This window comes from Lampris incognitus, chromosome 7 (assembly GCF_029633865.1).
Source record: "Lampris incognitus isolate fLamInc1 chromosome 7, fLamInc1.hap2, whole genome shotgun sequence".
NCBI classification, from domain to species: domain Eukaryota; kingdom Metazoa; phylum Chordata; class Actinopteri; order Lampriformes; family Lampridae; genus Lampris; species Lampris incognitus.
Genome location: NC_079217.1, coordinates 3258640 through 3283917, shown reverse-complemented (window position 1 = coordinate 3283917; position 25278 = coordinate 3258640). Strand labels below are relative to the sequence as shown.

At 47.7% G+C, this 25278-nt stretch overlaps 1 protein-coding gene across 1 annotated transcript; it reads left to right on the top strand.

The window, feature by feature from the left end:
- Positions 1 to 1542: 1542 nt before the first annotated feature.
- trpc6b (transient receptor potential cation channel, subfamily C, member 6b) lies at positions 1543 to 24629 on the top strand. The gene is made up of 13 exons (XM_056283680.1): positions 1543 to 1680; positions 8766 to 8866; positions 12623 to 13385; positions 14551 to 14736; positions 15058 to 15222; positions 16084 to 16300; positions 17723 to 17950; positions 20339 to 20603; positions 20792 to 20987; positions 22233 to 22439; positions 22749 to 22805; positions 23913 to 23988; positions 24129 to 24629. The coding sequence occupies exons 1-13, from the start codon at positions 1543 to 1545 to the stop codon at positions 24317 to 24319; spliced, it is 2790 nt and encodes a 929-aa protein (XP_056139655.1). The 3' UTR covers positions 24320 to 24629.
- Positions 24630 to 25278: the final 649 nt, after the last annotated feature.

The following is a 25278-nucleotide window of genomic DNA, read 5'->3' as shown; positions in this document are numbered from 1 at the left end:
TGACTTTGTTTGTAAAAACAAAAACAAACAGTCCTACAAGTTAGCTAAGTAATTATTATCGTAGATTTATGAAGATAAATACATAAAAACGTTACGAAAGTAACCCGGAAACATAACGCACCCGGGGACATTAGCTGCGACACCCAGCCAAGGTCAACTTTCTAATGCGCAGGCGCGAACAGGCGACGTTATGAAAACGCGGTTAGCTTAGCTTTGGATATTCTTAAATGGTTGAAGCCGAACACCAGCAAAAGAACAACCACCGCCGCAGCCGAAGCTGCAGAGGAGGCTGCGGAGGAAGCTGCAAAGGAGGCTGCAGAGGAGGCTGGCTGTAGCGGCACACTCCCGCCGCCTGTCTCACCCCCTTCCCCCCAGGCTTGCGAGAGCTGCCAGATGACCTGGGAATCGAAGAGCTTGCACAGGTCTGTCTAAAAATATATAGATACCCACATCGATTATTCAGCGGAACAAAGCGTGCGTTTTGTTCGTCTTGGTTCCGCAACAGAGGGTGGCTGGAGCATCCATGCCGAAAAGACGCGGTGTTGGGTTTTGCTTGTAGAAAGTTCGGCACAGATGCTAATGCAGACATAGCGTTCACCACCGCAGGCTGCAGCAACTGGCGCCATGCTCTTGGGCGTGATGAAGGACTCAGCAGGCGTGACTCCAGCGAAGAGCACATGAGGTCGATGGCGCTGAGGAAGGAGGGACCGGTTAGGGGTGCGACGGGGAAGGAGACCTCCACGCTTGCTAATGCAGCGCAGCTCGAAAGAAACCGTACCCACCTGTCAGCAGTTGTGGACCTCGTTGAATTGATTTATAGCCGTAAACCAGCCGCCTTTCCGGGGATCTACCGACGCGTTAGAAGCAAGGGGCGAGGGGAGTAGTGGCCTTTTTCGAGCAACGATGGACTACACTCTGAAAAAAGACAAGGGCCTTGCAAAGATTTTTTTACCAGCAGCCCATCCAATGCCACATACACATCCAGTCATATGCAGAATGAAATGACTGAAAACACGAGTGAAATCGTTGCAGAAGAAATTGTAAAAGAAATTGGAGATGCGTGGTACACCTTTAAAAATGGAAGGCACTAAAGACCCCACTGGGTGTGAAAACATATCGACTGTGCTTCGTTATGTAGATAAGAATAACTATGTGAAAGGCTTTTACCAATGGCAACTAGTAAACAATGTGATGCTACGTCTTTGACTGAAGTGGTTTTATCACAGTTGAGAGATATTGGGTTAAGTACAGACAAAATTGTCAGCCAGTGTTATGATGGGGCAAGCGTCATGTCTGGGGTACATGGGGGGGGGATGCAGAAGATCTTATAGGAAGAAGTACAAAGAAAAGTGCCTTATGTGCACTGTTTTAATTACCACCTGCACCTGGTAGTGCATGGCATGTCATCTGATAACACACTGCAGAACTTTTTCAGTGTATGCAACTCTCTACAAGTGCTATAGGAAACCTACTGTAGCTGTACTCCACACAGGAGAAAAGTTGAAACGGTAGACTGGCCACCTGGCCACAGTGACCGTAATCATGAAATCCTTTGACACAATTCTCCACCTGCTTCAAGAGATCGAAGGAACCCAAACCAGTGGCACAGAGGTGCGACTTGAGGCCACAGGGCTTTTGAAGGCCATCATCCAGCCCAGCTTTAAGTTCATTGCCTGTATGGCACATCAAATTTTGAGTTTGCTGGATCCCCCTAACACTCTACTCCAAGCACAAGCCACAGACCTGTCCACTGCTGTCTGAGTGGTCCAGAGTGCCCTCACGTGTGTAGAGGAACTGAGATGCGACACTCAGTTTGACACGCTTTGGGAGACATTCAAGAAAGAGAGCGAGACCACAGAATTGCCTGCAGCCCCTTCACAGAAACGGCGAAGAGAAGCAAGCACACAGTTGAGATTATGTTGTGGGTACAACAGTTGGTCAGCAGGAAGTAGGAGAAAAGAATGCAGAAGGCTGTAGTTCAGTACCCTGGATGCTGTAGTGGGAGAAATGTCAGCAAGATTTAGCAAAAGAAATAACCAACTAGTAGAGGTCCTGTGCGCCCTACACTTAGGGAGTGAATGTTTCATGGATGGGGAAAAAGTGAGACCGCTACTGGACTTAACAGGGACAGAGTTTAAGGAAGCTGAGCTTGCTGTGGCACGGCGGTTTCTGCTGGATGAAATTGCCAAATCAGATGAAAACTGGACAACGCTGACCATTTGCAAAGATACTGTGAGGCTCTGGCAGCTATGCCTACTGTAACAGAAATGCTGAAGGTCCGTTTAACATTTGGAGCTTCGACAGCAACATGTGAAAATTCATTCTCGGCACTGAAGAATGTACTGAGTGACCACAGAAAGAGCATGCGCACAAAAGAAAAGCACATCTCATCCAGCTTGCAGTTGAGAGGGACCTCACTAACAAATTCACAGGAGAATGGAAGGAGAGACTGCTAAGAGGATTCAACTCAACTTCAAGGAGGCTGCAGCTCTTTTGAAGGAGGGTAAGAAACAGTTTTGTTGTTTAACATCACTTTTGCAATTGTATTGCTGTTGTTGGCCTTTTTTATGTTTTATCTTTATGATTATGTGGGACCTGTAAGAATTCATATGTTATAAACATATATATTCCTTAAGAAGGTACATTAATTTCCATAAGTAATAGTAATGTCATTCAGTCCATTGTATTTACTGTTATTATCGTTGGCCAGTAGATGGCAGTAATCAGCAATTGCAGCTGCAATTAGGGACAGTGATGTCTTTATCATACAGGAAGCTGATGAATAGTTGATTTGGAGTTATGCAGAAGTGTTCAGACATGTTACCTCCTGAATGTTTTTAGGGGAATAAACTTTTGAACTTTTCTACACCGGTCTCCTGATTCAAGTAGACCCCAAGTGTAACAATGACATGATTCTGTAGCCTGTATTAGCAGTAAACTATAGTTGTTGTTTATCAAGCAATGCTATTATACCAATGAGATTGTGAGTTTATCTATTAAAAATATAATCCTGTCATACTGTAACCTGGATAATTAATCAGGGGCTTAGTTTAACCTTTACCATCTCTGTCCAATAAGGGTCTTGTGTCCCCCTGGTCTGTGGTCCCTTTGCTGTCTATGTTACACTTCTCTGGCTTGAGAACATGTATACAGGTAAGTATTCCTGTTAAACAGGATAAAAAGAAATAATTAGGCAATGCAGTGTTTCCTGGTTCAGCGTTCCTCAGCATTGTTTATTAGTATTCATCATATTTTGTTGAATATGTCCTCTTTATTTCAATAAATCATAAATCAAGCATATTATATGTAGTAGCAGGTTCATTCATTATCTTTACAAATGAGTAATGTAAGCATCAGGCATTAACTAGCCTACTATATAGTCATGTAGTGACTGAACTGTCATCGGTCCCCGCGTGACCTAAAACCAACGTAAAGTCACCGGCGCACTTTCTCTAGCTAACGTTAACTAGCATCCATAGCAGAGATAGGCTATATGAGCGTCTGAGCTTCAGATTAGCTAAACCGTTTTCCTTACACAACTCAATTCAATAGTGTACACAAATAAAGAATAATAAAACCATATAAATCAAAAGGGGAATGTACTGGAGTCAAGGCTATATAAAATATCTGGATCTCCCACCGCGAGCTAGCAACTAGCTAGCTAGCTACTAGCCATATTCACGTTAGCTAACGTTATGTTACATGACAGAAACTTATCTCCTCCCAAAAATACATTTACACAATAATCACTCTTACAAAATCGATCTGGTAATATTCACACAAGGGTAAGTCAACATGTGTATAATAGATATATCAACTTGGACCGTTACAAACCTGTTAAACAGGATAAAAAGAAATAATTAGGCAATGCAGTGTTTCCTGGTTCAGCGTTCCTCAGCATTGTAAGGAAACCGTGAAGGTCAGTCAGTCCTTCTGGGGCGGGGGGGGGGGGCAAAAGCACCACACTGCCACCTCCTGGCGAGGCTGAAACCTTACCAGTCCCTGTATTATGGCAAAGGGAGTATTATTGCCATAATGGCTCACAGTGGAATAATAAGCATATTATTAATATAATAGATATAACCAAAGAAAATAAATAAACAACATAACAACATACATTACATGTGACCACACATATTGTGGGCGTCACATCTACACCACCACCTCGGAGGTCCCCACTCCATGAAGTTTACATCACCATCTTGGTGGCTCTGCAGGATTGTCCCCACTTAGGCACTCAGAGAAAACAGGGCAGGGGCAGTTGCCCCCCCCCTCCGTGCATGCCACTGGTATATTGTAATGCAATTGGTTAGTTTGAAGTCTGGCCAATCAAAGCACTTTCTTTCTTTTTTTTCAGTTTAATGTTATTAAATAAATACTGTAGGCCTACATGACGGAAACCAGACAATCAAAGCTATTTTAGTGCTTAGTGGTGAAACTATGTATCAAATTATAAAATTGAGTAGGCAAAATAAAAAATGCAAAAGTATTATGCTTGTTCTGCAATGGTGTGTTCCTGCGTCAGCAATCATTTTGGTAAAACATGGTAATGCATGATACTGTATCAGCATCACAAGACTTTTTGTTGCTGCGGCAGCCTGCAGTGTGCACTGCAGCTAGCTAGTACACCCCAGTGTTTCTCATTAATGAGCCACCGCAGCTTAATTTGTCCCGCTACAGTTTCTGAATGAACCCAAAATATTGTTTTACTCTCATAATAATATTGGCGTAAAATCAAGTGTCCTGCCATTCGGACGTCAATAACTCAGCGATCGTTTTATGTAGAAACTTACAGTAAACTGCATCGTATTCAGTTGGTAAATGTATTGGTGTGGTGTGAAGTGTTTATTTTCATATGCCTATATTCCCAAGGCCCTCAACAACAGATTTCAAGTCAAAAACCTTGTGACTCATTGCATTGTGTGTATACACTGTAAATTAGAATTATTCACAGATCTTGCCTCTTTTCCTCTTAAAGTGCACCAGATGAATGCATTTAACTGTTAAAATTGACAAAATTGTCTTCCGGGGGAGCATGCCCCCTGACCCCCCTAGAGGGTTTGGACTCCCCCCACTACTGCACCTCCACTCGGTTCAGATGCACCCTTAGTGATGTTGTTCTGGAACCGGGCCTGAGGGTTACAGGGCCCACATGTGTTGCCTTTAAAAGCTCAGTCCTATTTTCCCCGGAATAATAGAAAAACATTTTACTTACCCCGAAAGACTTTTGTGAGGGCCAGAGTCATGAATTCACAACCAGGGCAGTGTAATTTGACTCAATTGAGAAATGTTGTCAGACCGGAAAGGGTTCTTTTTCTTTATAGGATTGATAGTAAGGTGTATTAATAGGATTGGCTTCTTTTTTAAAGTAAACATAACATCAATTAGAAAATATTCCATGGACATGTCATCAGGCAATTTAGAGCCTCCAATTCACCAAACATGCATGTCTTTCACCTGTGGGAGGAAACCGGTTCTGAAAAGGAAACCCATGCGAACATGCAGAAAGCATGCAAACAACACGGAAGGCTGAGGTCAAACCCAGGACCCTATTGCCGCGGGCGACAATTCTAACCATGATCATTGTTGTTGACATCTCATTATTATCAGACATTCATTCATCTATCTTCAGCCGCTTCTCCGGGGTCGGGTCGCGGTGGCAGCAAGCTAAGTAGGGCACTCCAGACGTCCCTCTCCCCAGCAACGCCCTCCAGCTCCTCCTGGGGGATCCCAAGGTGTTCCCAGGCCAGATTGGACATGTAGTCCCTACAGCGAGTTCTGGGTCTACCCCAGGGTCTCCTCCCAGTTGGCCGTGTCCAGTAAACCTCCAAAGGAAGGTGCCCAGGGGGCATCCTGATCATACGCCCGAACCACCTCAACTGGCTCCTTTTGATGCGAACTAACTTCCTGCATCAATCGTTTCCCTGGAAGAACTTGCAGGTGTCGCCACTCTGCCCTTCACCCGCAAAAATGGTTGCCCATCTTCAAGGAATCCCTCATCTCACAGCCTGGAGTTTCTGGAGGCCAACCGCTGAGGAGGGTTGTTCTTAAGGACAAGATTTGTAATTCTGGTAACTCGGCATGCACGAGAGGTTTTGCTGATAAGAAAGCTCCTAAACGTTGGCTTGGTCGAAGACCTACTACAGTCGTGCATCACAGTACAATCGCTGACACATGTTCTTTTCAAAGAACAGATCTGAACAAGCTCTTTCAGGAGGTGCATCTTGTAAGAGGCATCTGGCGTTTGCTGACATTGCACAGACTTGCAGGTTTCAGCTGCCAGTGGTGGGAACTTTTCTCCCCCTTTTTATCTGGCCAATTACCCCACTCTTCCGAGCCGTCCCGGTCTCTGCTCCACCCCCTCTGCCGATCCGGGGAGGGCCGCAGACTACCACATGCCTCTTCCCATACATGTGGAGTCACCAGCCGCTTCTTGTCACCTGACAGTGAGGAGTTTCACCAGGGGGACGTAGCGCGTGGGAGGATCACGCTACCCCCCCCCCGCCCCGAACAGGCGCCCCGACCGACCATAGGAGGCGCTAGTGCAGCGACCAGGACACATACCCACATCCGGCTTCTCACCCGCAGACACGGCCAATCCGCTCTGTGCATAACTGTAGTCCACTGACTTCCGGTTTCTACTGCAGCGGTCATACCAGTTTCCTGTTTGGTGGCGCGTGCTATTGACAATGGCATATTTGTCGCGATGGCTGCAAGATTTACCATGGATACATGTCAACCCCATGCACAGAGCTGTCGATAACCTTTCACCTGCACCCACCAGGAAACGGGTGGAAAGTTTCAAGTTGTGCATATCAAGTTACGTCCACAATTAGGCGGATGAGCGGACGTAACTTGATATGTGCAACTTGAAACTTTTCACCCGTTTGCTGGTAGGTGCAGGTGACAGTTTGCCGACAATTCTGCGTATGTCGTCCATGGTTAATCTTGCAGGCATCGCGAAAAATAGGCCAACAAACAGGAAACTGGTATGACCGCTGCAGTAGAAACCGGAAGTCAGCGGACCACCGTTATGCACAGAGTCGATTGTGTCTGTAGGAACGCCCGACCAAGCCGGAGGTAAGAAGGGGATCATGCAACTTTTACATTGTTATTTCTACCCGCGGTCCTTGTCCGAGTCTGCACGGCCCCACCATGACGGTCTCAGGTCGGACTGTTTCCCTGTCGACATCCGTTTCCCCCTATGGACCGGTTAGCTATCGGCTCCGGTGAGCGTTAGGTTGGGGTTAGGTTAAGGTTAATCAAGCGTCCCGGTGTTGCGTCGATCTCTGGCTAGGGGGAGGGGGGGCAGATCTCGACGGGGAAGCAGAGTTCGGCACACCGGCAAACGAGGACGCGCTCCGCCGGAGGTCCTGTGGGCAGATTGACGGCGTGCCCGGCGGATGTCAGCAGCGTCGACTCACAACAGCCGCCCACGCTGCACACACAACTACACAACAGCCGCCCGCGCTGCACACAACTACACAACAGCCGCCTGCGCTGCACACACAACTACACAACAGCCGCGTGCGCTGCACACAACTACACAACAGCCGCCTGCGCTGCACACACAACTACACAACAGCCGCGTGCGCTGCACACACAACTACACAACAGCCGCGTGCGCTGCACACAACTACACAACAGCCGCCTGCGCTGCACACACTACACAACAGCCGCGTGCACTGCACACAACTACACAACAGCCGCCCTGCGCTGCACACACAACTACACAACAGCCGCGTGCACTGCACACAACTACACAACAGCCACCCTGCGCTGCACACAACTACACAGCAGCCGCGTGCACTGCACACAACAGCCACCTGCACTACACACAACTACACGACAGCTGCCTGCGCTGCACACAACTACACAACAGCCGCGTGCACTGCACACACAACTACACAACAGCCGCCTGCGCTGCACACAACTACACAACAGCCGCGTGCACTGCACACACAACTACACAACAGCCGCCTGCACTACACACAACTACACAACAGCCGCGTGCACTGCACACAACTACACAACAGCCACCCTGCGCTGCACACAACTACACAGCAGCCGCGTGCACTGCACACAACAGCCACCTGCACTACACACAACTACACGACAGCTGCCTGCGCTGCACACAACTACACAACAGCCGCGTGCACTGCACACACAACTACACAACAGCCGCGTGCACTGCACACACAACTACACAACAGCCGCCTGCACTACACACAACTACACAACAGCCGCGTGCACTGCACACAACTACACAACAGCCGCCTGCGCTGCACACAACTACATAACAGCCGCGTGCACTGCGCACAACTACACAACAGCCGCGTGCAAAACCTTGTAACCAGGCACACGACGATCTGCAAGAGACGCACCTGTGATTGTTTCCGGCAGCTTTTAATCAAGAAACGGCGACGTTTGCAAGTGTAACTCTAGTTCGTGCGGACGCATATGGCGGCAGCGGGAGATAAGAGGATTGGGGGGTAAGTCTCCTCCCCCCCGACTGTTCTGCAGTTGCTTCGGGGGCGACGGGCCGGCCGGTGGGCCGGTGGGCGTGTCATCGGGATAGACGTCCCGCCGGGTGTTAGTTCGTCCCCCTTCCCAAACATTTCGTGGCGGACCGTCGCGCGCCCGCACCAAGTTAGGCGAGCGACTCTGGTGCCAGCTGAGATACGGGCCCGGTTCGAGCGGGTCGCCCGAGAGGCTGCGGTTCCGACGGGCTTCGTGAAACCCAACCGTGGTGTGTTTGTTTGCAGGGTGTGCTGGAGAATGCACGGCGTCAGCTGGGCCGGCGGGCCGGGCAGGGTGCGGGTCGCCTAGCTGGGGGGGGGGCAGTCTCCTCCGGGGCTCCGCTGAGGTGAGTAGACCCGCCCGCGTCGTCCGGTCCGCTTATCTTATGCTAGAGACACGTGGAGGTGATGCGCTCCAGCTCAGCCTCCAGCCTGCCAGGTGAGCAGACTTCTGTCAACCAATTTCGGAAATATATCTAAAATGGCTTTCAGAGTAAAGTGCTCTTATCTTGCATAGTGGTGATGATGATGATGATGATCTCTGATTGTATTGTATGATGTCATTCCTATAATTATCCTGCATAGAGTTTTTGGTCTTGCTGTCATATTCGTGTGGTAGGTCGTCCCCCACATCCCTAAATAAGCTTATGCAGTGCTGCTGTTTTTTGTTTGTTTGTGAGTTTAAAATGAGTTTAAAATGTGCTGAAGTTCGATGAGGGTTTTTCGGCGAAAAAGGAGACGTTTAGGTGAGCCACCCAGAAAGGGACACTTACCCCAAATGAAAGTCGAGATATGAGAGTTCCCAGACAGCACCCGGATGTGGGCCACTTCAGGCAGCGATGCGGCACTGCTGGCCTTCTTCTGGCCCTGACAAAACGGATGTGAGCCTGAAGTGGCCCACATGTATAATAGCAAATATGGCCCAAATATGCCAAATCACATGTGGGCCTTTTTTTTTGGGCAAAGATGCGGTGCTCTGGGCAACATGTGGTCTGGATGTGACCCTGAAGTGGCCCATGTGGTAAATGGTGAATATGGCCCAAATATCACAAAACAAATATGGCCACTTTTGGCAAACATGTGGCACATGCAGCATTGCTATGGCTTGGTTCTGGCCCAGATCTGGCGAACAGGAGCGGACCGCCCAAGTGCCATCATTCCACGCGGTATGTGGGCCGGATGAAGTGTCGGGTGTGGGACGGGTCCGGGCCACAGCAGTTTTGCTATCCGGGCTAGGCAACATTTACAGATAAAGTCACCCCCATAATATGTCTCTGACAAAGTCTGAATGAATCTGAATAGCAGCTGGGGATAGAAGACGTATTTGGTTATGGATTTATTGTAAGCCAAGCAGGTTTGTACCCAATCAAGACAATATTAGTTTCCCTCCGTTGCTTTATCCATGTTTTACAGTGATGGAAAGGAAAAAGGCATTAAGATTTGGCAAGATCAGTTTCAGTAAGGGGGGTGCTAGTGCCAACACATGGGGGTACGTGATGGAACTTAGCAAAGGCTTCTGCGGGCTGCAGCGATTCACAAATAGACTGGGTTAAGCGGCAGTCTGGTAAGCCAGCATGGTGGGGTGTTGCAGCATATGTGTGCCTCTACTTAGTGTTACCTCTGTGTGTGTGTGTGTTTTATATAATAATGGCTGTAGTGTCCCTTCACGATCACTGCCCCAATATCTCATTTCTGTCAGCAGATATTATGAAGAGGACCAGCAACTCTACAAAAAACTCGAGGTATTCTCACTAACCCACATGGCTAAGGCCTGAGAGAACTGGTCCGGGGGCATTTTATAGGAAAGTAGCACACATTTGCTGAAACCCTTATGCATTTAAAATCCCCCCCCCCCTTATCGCCATTCCGGCAAAGCACTTTGTCACTTTTTATTGTCATTTTATTTCGTGTCCGCCGAAGCACACCAGGTTCAGATGCCAGCTGTAAATCTGTTGTCTGCCCGCGCAGCGCATTAAAAACTTATTTATATAGTCCTCGGGCTCATCAGCCGGTTGCACATTTACGGAAAAGCTCATCAAGGGAAATGATGATTGAATGGAGGGAGCCTCGTCTGTCATCATTCATCATCATCCATGCGGAAGTGAGCGTATCAGCTCATTGCTGGCTCTGTGATAACCCCATCAGTCAAATGTAATTACTGTACAGAGTACATTTCCTGATTCGACAATTAAGCACATAATGATGAGGTTCCACAACAGCAGCCGTCATATGCCAATAGCCATTGTCCCATAAATTGAGTTGACCTTCATACAGCCATCAATCAATCAATCAATCAATCAATCAATCAATCAATTTTATTGAACATGTTAAAGAAAACATATAAGCAATGCAAACAAATCATCGGCAACCTATAAGCAACCCAGATAATACCCATCATGTTCACGGGGGGGGGGGGGGTAAGAAGAAGAAGTAGTTCAGCAAGTGTTGCAGGAGTAAAGTTCCCAGGCAGCTGCTGCAGATGGGGCAGCAGAGAACGCTCCCCTCCTGTCCACCCGCTCAGGCCAAGTCAACATCCTGCACAAAGCTTGCAAGATGCTGCAAGAGTCTGCATTCGTTACGTGTCATTATACACAAGCCCGAGAGAGTAAAAGCCTTGTGTTTGGCTCCTCAGCACTGCAGCAACAGTGGCAATTAAATGACAATGAAACAGAACAAAAAGGCAGTAATAATAATAAATAGTGTGTCTGTGTGTGTGTGTGTGTGTGTGTGTGTGTCTGTGTGTGTGTGTGTGTAAACTGATGAATCAAACCATAAAAACAATAAGATATAAAAGAAGGTTTTAAAATGAGCAAAATGGATCGATGACGCCAGGTGATGATGAGGGCGAGCAGATGACGAGGCTGTGGGTGGTTTCACACACACACACATACACACACACACACACACATAGTGTGAGTCAAAATTTAGCTCGGACCAGATGTCCCTTCCACAATGACTGCTCAGGCCACTATTGTCTGAATGTACGTGGTCATACTGTGAAATGAAGAAAGCCATTTGCTTTCAGGAAAATCTAGACCGGCACACTAATGGACACGTTAGAGAACTCTATAGGACACACATTACATTACATTACATGACATTACAGTCATTTAGCTGACGCTTTTATCCACAGCGACTTACAATAAGTGCGTCATTTAACGTAGGAAATCAGGAGAACTGCTAGTCATCAGAGGTCATAAGTGCATCTAAACAAGCATCTAAGAGCAAAACCAGTGCTAAAGTAAAAGCCCAAGAAAGAGTTTTTTGTTTTTTTTAAATGAATGAATACAATAAGTGGTAAGAACAAGTAACAGGGTAGTAGTTCTTGAAGAGGGGAGTTTTCAACCTGTGCTGAAAGATGGGCATCGACTCCGCTGTCCTGACATTAGTGGGGAGTTCATTCCGCCACTGTGGAACAGGACAGAACCGAGCCGGGACCGGGTCGATCAGCAGCAGGGGCCTCTGAGCGACGGGGCAACCAGGCGTCCCGAGGCGGTAGAGCGAAGTGGTGGGGCGGGGGTGTAGGGCTTGACCATGGTCTGGAGATAGGAAGGAGCTGTTCCTTTCACTGCCCTGTAGGCCAGCACCAGAGTCTTAAACTGGATGTGAGCAGCTCCTGGGAGCCAGTGTAGGGACATGAGAAGGGGAGTTGTGTGGGAGAACTTAGGGCGGTTGAACACCAGACCAGCTGCAGCTTTCTGAACAAGCTCCAGAGGTCTGATGGCCGACGCCGGGGCACCAGCAAGGAGGGAGTTGCCGTAGTCCAGCCGGGAGATGACCAGAGCCTGGATGGGCGCCTGTGCCGTCTCGTCGGTGAGGAATGGGCGAATCCTCCTGATGTTATAGAGGAGAAATCTGCAGGAGCGAGCAACCGATGCAACGTTTGCAGCAAACGACAGTTGGTCGTCCAGGATCACACCCAGATTCCTTTATTTGCATTATACAACTAAATTATATTTAACATGTTTAAGTAAATTTTCATCTGTTGATATTTGAAGGGGCCGGTGCCCCAGCGCCCTCTACTGGCCAGTTCTATTTTGTGTATGTGACACACACACGTTTATATTTTGCTTACTTAAAACATGTTTACTTGTGTTTATAAGGAGCAGTGAAGACAGAGGTGCGACGCTTCGGCGGGCCATGGGAAAACCCCGGAGGCAGGCTTTGCGGGGCCCGGGATACATGTTTGGCGCACGCTACTCAAGTCTGTCCTTGACAGAGGAACATTTCTTAGACGCTGCAGAATATGGTAACATCCCTGAAGTGAGAAGGATGCTGGAGGAGCTACCAGAACTCAACGTCAACTGCGTTAACTACATGGGCCAGAATGCATTGCAGCTGGCTGTGGCCAGTGAGCATCTGGAGGTGACTAAATTCCTGCTAAGGAAAAAAAACCTTGCTAGGATTGGAGACGCTTTGCTCTTAGCCATCAGCAAAGGGTATATTCGAATAGTGGAGGCCATATTGCACCACCAGGCCTTTACGGACAATAAGAGGCTGACTGACAGTCCCAGCCAGTCTGAGACGCACGACGACTTCTTTGCCTACGATGAGGATGGTACGCGTTTCTCGCACGATATCACCCCTATCATTCTGGCCTCCCACTGCAACGAGTATGAGATAGTGCATGTACTTCTGATGAGGGGGGCTTGCATAGAACGACCTCACGACTACTTCTGCCAATGCACATCCTGCAGCGAGCACCAAAAGTACGACTCCTTCAGCCATTCGCAGTCTCGCATCAACGCGTACAAGGGTCTGGCCAGCCCGGCCTACCTCTCCCTCTCCAATGAAGACCCTGTGATGGCGGCTCTCGAGCTGAGCAACGAGCTCGCGGTTCTGGCCAACATTGAGAAGGAGTTTAAGGTAATGCATTACACTGGAAATGTACCCTATAAACAAAATTTGCTTGATATTCCAATGATGATTTTAGTGCCTTCATTTATTTTCCTAAATCCCTCCTAAGGCTTGAAACAAGTGACAGGCGGTACTCTCTCTTGAACATAAACGAACCAGATGACATGTAGGTCGGGTGAATCGGCCGCACTAAATTGTCCCTAGGTATGAATGTGTGTGTGTGTGTGTGTGTGTGGGCCCTGTGTGATGGCCTGGCGGCCTGTCCAGGGTGTCTCCCCGCCTGCCGCCCGGTGACTGCTGGGATAGGCTCCAGCATCCCTGAGAGCAGGATAAGCGGTTTGGATAATGGGTGGATGGACGTAAAGGTGGTTAAAATTATTTCTTTTACCGGTCAGATGGTTCCGGAGATTCTTGCCACCTTGCTGCGAGTGTGCCAAAATGTGCTCGTTCTAGCCAGCCTCCTCCTAAGAGCAACAGCTTCCCCTTGTTCCATTTTACATCTAGTTTACTAAAGCTGTTGTTATAAGAGTTGTTCAGTAATCTTGTTTACGTAAAGTGTGGCGTGGTTTGTGTGGGTGGTGGTGGTGTATCGCTGGGGGGGGGGGGGGGGGGGCTGGTGTTGGTGGGCCGGTCTGAGTCAAAGAGTCCAGGGCCATTTTTCATTCCCAGTCCGCCCCTGAACACATCCACTGCAAACCAACAGAGCGGCTCCATGAAACACGTTGATATCCTTCAGAGTCGAAGAGACTTTTCGAGCTCGAGCCGGCGTTCTGATGTCAGGGCTTGAACTGGCCGCTGGTGACCAGATAAAAGCTGCTGTGACGCATCATAAAGCAGACAAAGTTGTGCGTCCTTCTTGTTTCTTCCTTTTGAAGATACGATTCTACAAGCTAAAGTTGTCAGTGAAGGAAAAAAGATAATTTTGCAGATTACAGAGGATGTCTGTGAATGTTCTCCTTCATCCAGGTCGTCATGGTTCTCCAAAGGAGTTGAATCAAGTGCAACTGGACTTGGTATATATCCGTGAAGACGTTTCGCCTCTCATCCAAGAGCCTTCCTCAGTTCGTGCCTTTCTGACTAGACCAAGCTAGTCTGACTAGACCAAGCTAGTCTGACTGGCTGCTGATGAGACTGAGTCTTTTTTTTTGTTGTGTTGTTTTGTTTTGCATTACAGAATGAGTACAAGAAACTGTCCATGCAGTGTAAAGACTTTGTCGTGGGCCTTTTGGACTTGTGTCGCAACACAGAGGAGGTGGAGGCCATTCTGAACGGGGACACTGAGTCGTGTGAACATTCAGAGCCCTCCTGCAGGCGAAGCCTCATTAGGCTAAAACTCGCAATAAAGTACGAGCTGAAGAAGGTGAGTGACAGGGATTCCACACCGAGCTGGAAAATGATGTCTTTTCTGCCCTGCTCAACTTTGTGTTTTTGTTTCTGCTTCGTTTCTCCTAATCATCTTTCACTTGTGTGCGCGCGCACACACACACACACACACACACACAAGAACTTGCTTTTTCATGCACTTGCACACATGTATAAAAATGTGTGTATGCACACTCACATTCATGTCACACACACTCGTACACAAAAATGTTCTCACGTGCACTCACTCACACACACACACACACACACACACACATATACACACACATACATGCACATTCCACCTCCAATGAACTAGTTTGTGGCTCATCCAAACTGCCAGCAGCAGCTTCTTTCCATCTGGTACGAGAACCTGTCCGGACTACGGCAACAAAGCACCGCGGTGAAGATCCTTCTGGTCCTGGGTGTGGCTTTTGGGCTGCCCATACTGGCCTTCCTGCACTGGATAGCGCCCTCTAGTAAGGTTGGTTACAACGATTTCATGTGCTGTATTTTCACACGTTCAGATTCAGACAGCTTTATTCACCCCAGAAGGGCAATTCAGTTTTACAATCTACCCAGCCCATACACCAGGGATAGGCAACATGGTCCAGAAAGGTCTGGTGTGGGTGCAGGTCTTTGTTCCAACCAAGGGGTTACACACCTGAGTCTGCAAATCAAGGCCCTTAGCAAAGACTATTGGTTGACTTAATAGAATCAGGTGTGTAACTGCTTGGTTGGAATAAAGATCTGCACCCACACCGGCCCGTTCTGGACCGTGTTGCCCATCCCTGCCATACACCAACTCACAGACAAGTGGCCGTCATCAGTACGTCAGAGACAACAGACAGATCAGTACACGGGCAAGAGATGCACACTCACCGCCCTGTGGCCCTGCATGCAGACTCGCACGAGGACCAGGCGAGGGGTAAAAATTCATATAAGTTAAAAGAATAAATAAATGAAGCGGTGTACGATGCATCGCACGTCACATTCTCCCACTACAGCCAGTGAGCTTACAGACCCACAAGCCACGCAAAGAACTAACAAGGTGTAAACCAACTGTTGTGGGTCAAAACAATACTATAATGCGTATGTCACACCAGTGGGAGAGTTCCTTTTTGAAATACTTGGTAAAATGTCAAAACAGTATGGATTCATCAGCCTTCATGACCAGTGGTTTGTTCCCTCGATACTCAAGTGGTCCGTCACCGCCCACACGGCCACCAGCGGCGGTTTCCTCACAGCTATAAATCAGATTCCTGCTAAAAAAGGGGGAAAAGCTGCCAACCATGACATATTCTGATGTTACTGAAACAGTCACAGTTTCCTTGGTTCTTCCCAGCTAGGGAAAGTCATCCGTGGGCCGTTCCTGAAGTTTGTGGCCCACGCCGCCTCCTTCATGATATTCCTCTGCCTGCTGGTGATGAACGCCGCAGACCGCTTTGAGGGAACGACGCTGCTGCCCAACATGACCACCCACGATCACCCGTCACAGCTGTTTCGCATGAAAACCACCCCCCTCACCTGGACGGAGATGCTTATCATATCCTGGGTCATAGGTCATTAGTGTAAATGCATAGTCACACACACACACACACACACATGCCATCGGCTTGAACCAGGAACATTAAAACTGTTTCTATTGGGCGTCTGGGTGGCGTACTGGTCTGTTCCGTTGCCTACCAACATGGGGATCACTAGTTCGAATCCCCGTGTTGCCTCCGGCTTGGTTGGGCGTCCCTACAGACACAGTTAGCCGTGTCTGCGGGTGGGAAGCCAATGTGGGTATGTGTCCTGGTGGCTGCACTAGTGCCTCCTCTGGTTGGTCGGGGGAACTGGGGGGAATAGCGTGATCCTCCCACGTGCTACGTCCCCCTGGCGAAACTCCTCACTGTCAGGTGAAAAGAAGCGGCTGGTGACTCCACATGTATGGGAGGAGGCATGTGGTAGTCTGCAGCCCTCCCCGGATCGGCAGAGGGGGTGGAGCAGCGACCGGGACGCCCTCGGAAGAGCGGGGTAATTGGCCAAGTACAATTGGGGAGAAAAAGGGGGGAAAAAAGCCAAAGAAAAACTGTTTGTATTTAGTCAGCTGCAACACGTAAACGTCCTCCTCCTCTAACTTTGGGACGCACGTGGATCAGTCCCTCGATGTACGTGACATTCCCATGCTGTTGTATTCAGATAACTCTTCTGAGCCTCCAATGTCAAGGTTACTTTGAGCTACCAAGGGGTTATAATTGTGCCGCCCTGCAAGGATCTGTCGTTCCAACAAATTGCCCACACAGAAAATGCTGTACTCTTGCCAGACTTGCCATCATAAACAGACTTCCACTGACTTTCCAAACACAAGGCGACGCCATCGCTTTGTTATAAAGAGAAGAATTTATAGTCGTAGACGTATCTGAGGTGCAGGGCAGGCCACAGTATACTTTAATCTTTTTTTTGTGGAGGGGGTATCCCCCCCCCCCCAAGTTGTGTCCGGCCAATTACCCCACTCTTCCGAGCCGTCCCGGTCTCTGCTCCACCCCCTCTGCCGATCCGGGGAGGGCTGCAGACTACCACATGCCTCCTCCCATACATGTGGAGTCGCCAGCCGCTTCTTTTCACCTGACCGTGAGGAGTTTCACCAGGGGGGGCGTAGCACGTAGGAGGATCACCCCAGTTTACCCTCCCCCCTGAACCGGTGCCCCGACCGACCAGAGGAGGTGCTAGTGCAGCGACCAGGACACACACCCACATCCGGCTTCCCACCCGCAGACACGGCCAATTGTGTCTGGAGGGACGCCCGACCAAGCCGGAGGTAGCACGGGGATTCGAACCGGCGATCCCCATGTTGGTAGGCAACGGAATAGACCGCCACGCCACCTGGACACCAAATATACTTAAATCTTAAGGGTTCCACAAATGGCAAATTCCTGTTGAAATGACACTGACGGTAACAAGGGTCGCCAGGGGGCAGTGACGCTGCTGTGTGTTTGCAGGGAAGATCTGGGCGGAGTGCAGGAACATCTGGTCGCAGGATATACGCGAGTACGTCTCAGAGCTGTGGAATCTCCTGGACTTTGGAATTCTGGCTATTTTTGTGACGGCGTTCATCGCCAGATTGATGGCTTTCTGGCACGCCTATTCAGCCCAGCGTTATGTAGACACCCACTACACCGATGTAGCCAACGCCACCTTGCCTTTGGAGATCCAATATTTCCAGCTTGGTGAGTAGCGACAGTAATGCATCAGCTGGCAGTAATGTTTTGGTTTTTTTTTTTAATTTGCTGACAGTACTAGTTAAGGTTTTACTCAAATCAGTAAAAACCTCTCTGTCATTTTGTTCAGCCATGTTTCACATAGAGCGACGACTGCTACAGTCTTCTGCCATCTCATCTAAAGCGCCTTTCCAGAACGCCGAGCTGCAGGCGTTCCTCTGAAATTTGGAAATCTGTGATTATGAACTGTGAAAATAGGAAGAGACTGAACCTGAGAAATTAAATATACCGATGTTGTTTTTATCCTCGTGTCTTGACTTCTCGTGACCCTTTATCTTCAAAATAAGCTCCAGAGGGTTTCGGGGTTCAGACCACAACCTCATGTCAATACCAGTTCACATAGATGGAAGTTGCATTGATTGGGTGTAAAGATGGACTTCTTCAGCTGTCTTAAACTCGTACCGTCTCATTTTGGCACAATTTCCACATTTGTAAGAAAATGGAATGGAAATATACGGTGCTTGCAGGAGACGCATATGAAAATGGACGATATTAAAATCATGAAAAGTACTATAGTATTCTTGAGTAGTGTTTAATAGTGTTATTTCCTTCACATTACTATACAAAAACTATAGCCAGGACTACACAAATGACTTATTTCTATACAAATACTATAACATTTTATCGTTTAGTAAGTGTCGAAGTGCATCTAAAGTGTTTTCATTGTATTTTTATAGTGTTAGGTAGGCTGAAGTGTGTGAAGTAATGCAACAAAAGAAAAAACAGAAAATACCATTGTATTTTATGTTTTCTGCAGTATTACTATGTAGTCTATTTGCAGGTACATACATACATGCATGCATACATACACTACCGTTCAAAAGTTTGGGATCACCCAAACAATTTCGTGTTTTCCATGAAAAGTCACACTTATTCACCACCATATGTTGTGAAATGAATAGAAAATAGAGTCAAGACATTGACAAGGTTAGAAATAATGATTTGTATTTGAAATAAGATTTTTTTTACATCAAACTTTGCTTTCGTCAAAGAATCCTCCATTTGCAGCAATTACAGCATTGCAGACCTTTGGCATTCTAGCTGTTAATTTGTTGAGGTAATCTGGAGAAATTGCACCCCACGCTTCCAGAAGCAGCTCCCACAAGTTGGATTGGTTGGATGGGCACTTCTTTGAGCAGATTGAGTTTCTGGAGCATCACATTTGTGGGGTCAATTAAACGCTCAAAATGGCCAGAAAAAGAGAACTTTCATCTGAAACTCGACAGTCTATTCTTGTTCTTAGAAATGAAGGCTATTCCATGCGAGAAATTGCTAAGAAATTGAAGATTTCCTACACCGGTGTGTACTACTCCCTTCAGAGGACAGCACAAACAGGCTCTAACAGGTACTATTTAATGAAGATGCCAGTTGGGGACCTGTGAGGCGTCTGTTTCTCAAACTAGAGACTCTAATGTACTTATCTTCTTGCTCAGTTGTGCAACGCGGCCTCCCACTTCTTTTTCTACTCTGGTTAGAGCCTGTTTGTGCTGTCCTCTGAAGGGAGTAGTACACACCGGTGTAGGAAATCTTCAATTTCTTAGCAATTTCTCGCATGGAATAGCCTTCATTTCTAAGAACAAGAATAGACTGTCGAGTTTCAGATGAAAGTTCTCTTTTTCTGGCCATTTTGAGCGTTTAATTGACCCCACAAATGTGATGCTCCAGAAACTCAATCTGCTCAAAGAAGTGCCCATCCAACCAATCCAACTTGTGGGAGCTGCTTCTGGAAGCGTGGGGTGCAATTTCTCCAGATTACCTCAACAAATTAACAGCTAGAATGCCAAAGGTCTGCAATGCTGTAATTGCTGCAAATGGAGGATTCTTTGACGAAAGCAAAGTTTGATGTAAAAAAAATCTTATTTCAAATACAAATCATTATTTCTAACCTTGTCAATGTCTTGACTCTATTTTCTATTCATTTCACAACATATGGTGGTGAATAAGTGTGACTTTTCATGGAAAACACAAAATTGTTTGGGTGATCCCAAACTTTTGAACGGTAGTGTACATATATACATGCATGCATGCATATATATTCATGCATACATACATAGTTTGGCAGTGGTTTCATTTTTTTTTTTTCCAAATCTTCAGACTCACCAAAGTGTCTTGTGATTCTTTAATATCAGGACATCACCTCTTAACCAAGGTGATACAAAAATTACCCTCATGTAAATTGAGGTAAAAAAGAGGGTGGTCTTTGAGTCTCCTCTGATGACACAGAGGCATCTGACTGACAGGCAGTTGACGTAAACGGGGCAAATGTTAACCGCCAATTACTGCCCTCATCATTTTTCCTCTTTGTGTTCGCCGTCATTTTTCATCTCTCGTTTTCAGCTCGAAACAATTGGATGCCCTCAGACCCGCAGCTGATATCTGAGGGTCTCTACGCCGTCGCAGTCGTGCTGAGTTTCTCTCGCATCGTTTACATCCTGCCGGCCAACGAGAGCTTTGGGCCTTTGCAGATCTCCCTGGGGAGGACTGTGAAAGACATCTTCAAGTTCATGGTCATTTTCATCACGGTTTTCGTGGCCTTCATGATAGGAATGTTCAATCTCTACTCGTACTACCTCGGAGCCAAGCAGAACGAAGCCTTCACGACGTGAGTTTTGCTCCAGCCACATGATCCCAGGAACAACACATCTTAATGTATGTTGCTCATTTGAAAATGTTCCCCAAAGGTCAGGTCCTCTACGGGTTCTACCTCCCGACACATTCGACTCCTGAACCGGTACAATGTAAGTAACACTAAAGGAGTTTCATCAGATTTCATCCCTCTTTCTCCCTCAGGGTTGAAGAGAGCTTTAAAACGTTATTTTGGGCCATATTTGGTTTGTCCGAAGTGAAGTCAGTTGTCCTCAACACTGACCATAAATTCATCGAGAACATCGGCTATGTGCTGTACGGGGTGTACAACATCATCATGGTGATCGTCTTGCTCAACATGCTAATTGCCATGTTCAACAGCTCCTTCCAAGAAATTGAGGTACTTTTTTAACCCCCTATATCTCAGCCTTTTGTTCTAAATGATGAGATCACTGTGTAAAGTTGGGATAGGATACCTGTAGTGTACCAGTGATAATGATACTGCTACTTAAAGATCACAATAGTCAGTTGTTGTTTTAATAATATGTTGTTTTAAACAATCATATTACTGGTTGGTCAAGTCAAGTCGATTTTATTTGTATAGCCCAACATCCAGAGGGAATACTGTACTGCTACTGGTGATGTAGCACATATCAAAAATAGTTATGAACGTGCAAAACTGCACATTTTGATTGCAAAATTAAGGACTTCTAAGCTAGATTTTATGGATGAATGAACTCACAAACTGTATGCCAAGGGTGAAAATAATCATGCTGATATGCAAGATACAGAACTATTACTACTACTACTACTACTACTACTTTCGGCTGCTCCCGTTAGGGGGCGCCACAGCAGATCATTCGTTTCCATCTCTTCCTGTCCTCTGCATCTTCCTCTGTCACACCAGCCACCTGCATGTCCTCCCTCACCACATCCATAAACCTCCTCTTTGGCCTTCCTCTTCTCCTCTTCCCTGGCAGCTCCATATTCAGCATCCTTCTCCCAGTATACCCAGCATCTCTCCTCCACACATGTCCAAACCATCTCAATCTTGCCTCTCTTGCTTTGTCTCCAAACCGTCCAACCTGAGCCGTCCCTCTAATATACTCATTCCTAATCCTGTCCTTCTTCATCACTCCCAATGAAAATCTTATCATCTTCAACTCTGCCACCTCCAGCTCCACCTCCTGTCTTTTCATCAGTGCCACTGTCTCCAAACCATACAACATAGCTGGTCTCACTACCATCTTGTAAACCTTCCCTTTAACTCTTGCTGGTACCCTTCTGTCACACATCACTCCTGACACTCTTGTCCAGATACAGAACTAGACAGGACGAATGTAATTCTGTTCTGTCTGTCCACAAGCTAAGAAGGACTCTGTCTCCAGCCAAGCATCTGAGTGTTACATTCAGATTTCGTTTTATTTTCAGTTGCTATATTTATGAAAATGGAATGAATTTAAAGTTGATGTAAATGTCTTGGAGATGAACTCCTTTCATAAAACTCATCTTAAAGTTTAATGTTTGCACTAAATTTGAGGGAGAATTACAGAGTTTCGTTAAACTGTGACAGCCATTGAAAAGACGCGGGCCTTTCTTGTCATGCTCGCGTCCACACTTGTGTTTTTCTTGTGTATCGCTGCAGGACGATGCTGACGTGGAGTGGAAGTTCGCTCGCGCCAAACTCTGGTTCTCGTATTTTGAACACGGCGGCACGCTGCCCGTGCCCTTTAACCTCATACCCAGCCCCAAGTCCATCATTACCCTCTTGTTGGGAATATGGGAGCTTCTCTGCAAGCTATTTCGACGGGGGAGCCGAGACAGTCCGACGGACGACGTGGAGCTTGATAAGGTGAGATACAAGCTGTGTAGAGATGCAGTATTCACAATGCGTTACGTCACAAAACAGCATATTTTGCTGTTATTCCTCCAGATCTAGACTCAAGTCCAAATCAGCTGAAGTGTCCTCTAGCTACAGCTGACTCAGTGCCCCGGTACAAACATGTAGTAGGTTCACTCTAGTATGATATGATAGGCTTTTGATAAGGAGCATTCTTGTGTTGCGTTTAAAGTTGCAATTTTATTTTCCTCTTAGGAAAAATCATATTGTTTATGCATCTGAAACATCTTCACTTCTCTTTGTCTCTGTCTCTGATCTTAGTTGAGGCAGCAAGAAGAAATGAATGTCGGAACATCTTCATGTCTGACCCGGCACCAAGTAAATGCATTTTTTATACACTGATCAAGATTTGTTGTTGGGTTTCATCCGCTGTAGAAAATGCATCGAGGGTGTCTGGGTGGTGTAGCGGTCTATTCCGTTGCCTACCAACATGGGGATCGCCGGTTCGAATCCCTGTGTTGCCTCCGGCTTGGTCGGGTGTCCCTACAGACACAAGGGGAGCTGGATGTCGGTATGTGTCCTGGTTGCTGCACTAGCGCCTCCTCTGTTGGGTCGGGGCACATGTTTTTTGGGGGGGGGGGATAGCGTGACCCTCCCACGCGCTACGTCCCCCTGGTGAAACTCCTCACTGTCAGGTGAAAAGAAGCGGCTGGCGACTCCACATGTATGGGAGGAGGCATGTGGTAGTCTGCAGCCCTCCCCGGATCAGCAGAGGGGGTGGAGCAGAGACCGGGACGGCTCAGAAGGGTGGGGTAATTGGCTGGATACAACTGGGAGAAAAAGAGGGGGAAAAAAGTACATTGCTACATGTATTACCCCCTTATCCGACCTGGCTTGCAGCAGACAGTGACGCTTTCTCCTCCAGGAGAAAGTTGCTAATCACTTATCACCCCTCTTCGCACACACACACACACACACACACACACACACTGGAGGCATTTATTCTTTATTTCCTGTTATTTGCGTAGCAACTGCCAGGAGGAAAGTTTCTGACTCACGCTGGCGCAGATCGCAATGTTCGAGGGCTCTGGAGAACAGATTAAAGATTAATATACTGGCCTCCTGGCTGCACTCCCCTTCTTCAAACACACACACGCACATGCGCGCACACAACACACACACGCATACACGGGGCTCAGCACCACGGAGGTCTGGCCACAGGACATTCAGAGATACACTGTAAAGCGTTTGAAAAGGACACACGGCGAGTAGATGGAGACAGCAGCCTTGGCGTCCCACCATGCAGCATGTGTCTCACCGGAGCCAGCTGTCCTGACCCGTCTGTGACTTTAGCTCCATTAGCTTCCCTCTCAAGTCGATTATGAACCGATCTGGAAGTTCAGCATCACAGCACTTCAGATTTGGTGGTCCGGTTGTGTCCGTTTAAGACTAAAAAGACCCTCCCTCTCATTCTGCGTCCCACAGAAGATAATGAATCGCCTTATCAAGAGGTACATCATCAGGGCGCGGATCGATAAGGACAACGATGAGGTGAACGAAGGTAGGTGGAGTGAATTTTTCCTGACTCGTGTTGAGTTACACGGGGGGGGGGGGGGCTTTTTCCACACGGAAACACTAGATGCTATTTTAGCTGACGTGATCAGAGCCCCGTTTAAAGCTTTCTCACTCACTGTCCAACAGGAGAACTCAAAGAGATCAAACAGGACATTTCCAGTTTACGCTACGAGCTCCTAGAACGGAAGAACGACAGCATGGAAACCATGGCGGCGCTCATCAGGCAACTCGGAGATGTTACGCGCACGCCGCAAACTGAGAAGAAAGCTGGGACGGGGATGTGTCCCGTTGATTTAGAGAATATGCAGGAACGTTAATTCCTTATACCCGTTTAATCCAGATGACGGTCACAGGGTCTTCATTTTACTTGCCTGTTGCTGCAGGCATTGGACAGAAGCCAGTGGGACACATTGGAGGTGTCACTAGTCCATTACAGGGCCAAAAAACACACTATCGTGGGCGTCTAGGTGGCATAGTGGTGTATTCCCTTGCCTACCAACATGGGGATCGCCGGTTCGAATCCCCGTGTTACCTCCGGCTTGGTCGGGCGTCCCTACAGACACAATTGGCCGTGTCTGCGGGTGGGAAGCCGGATGTGGGTATGTGTCCTGGTCGCTGCACTAGCGCCTCCTCTGGTCGATCGGGGCACCTGTTCAGGGGGGGAGGAACTGGGGGAAATAGCGTGATCCTCCCATGCGCTACGTCCCCCTGGTGAAACTCCTCACTGTCAGGGGAAAAGAAGCGGCTGGAGACTCCACATGTATCAGAGGAGATGTGGTAGTCTGCAGCCCTCCCCGGATCAGCAGAGGGGGTGGAGCAGAGACCAGGACGACTCGGAAGAGTGGGGTGATTGGCCAAGTACAATTAGGGAGAAAAAGGGGGAAAAAAACCCCAAAAAACATACACAATCCTATTCATATAAATATAACCTATCCAGTTGATCTATCATGTTTGTCTTGTGGCCTGTGAGCAACATTAGAGTCTACCACTACTACTTTCGGCTGCTCCCATTAGGGGGCGCCACAGCGGATCATCCGTTTCCATCTCTTCCTGCCCTCTGCATCTTCCTCTGTCACACCAGCCACCTGCATGTCCTCCCTCACCACATCCATAAACCTCCTCTTTGGCCTTCCTCTTCTCCTCTTCCCTGGCAGCTCCATATTCAGCATCCTTCTCCCAGTATACCCAGCATCTCTCCTCCACACATGTCCACACCATCTCCATCTTGTCTCTCTTGCTTTGTCTCCAAACCGTCCAACCTGAGCGGTCCCTCTAA

What these genes read in the sequence shown, in the direction of transcription:
- trpc6b (XM_056283680.1), top strand. Translation starts at nt 1,543, where the DNA reads ATGAAATCCTTTGACACAATTCTCCACCTGCTTCAAGAGATCGAAGGA. An exon ending in TTAAGTTCATTGCCTGTATG is followed by an intron (nt 1,681 to 8,765) that starts GCACATCAAATT and finishes GTTTGTTTGCAG; the next exon opens with GGTGTGCTGGAGAATGCACG. An exon ending in GGATAGCGCCCTCTAGTAAG is followed by an intron (nt 15,223 to 16,083) that starts GTTGGTTACAAC and finishes GGTTCTTCCCAG; the next exon opens with CTAGGGAAAGTCATCCGTGG.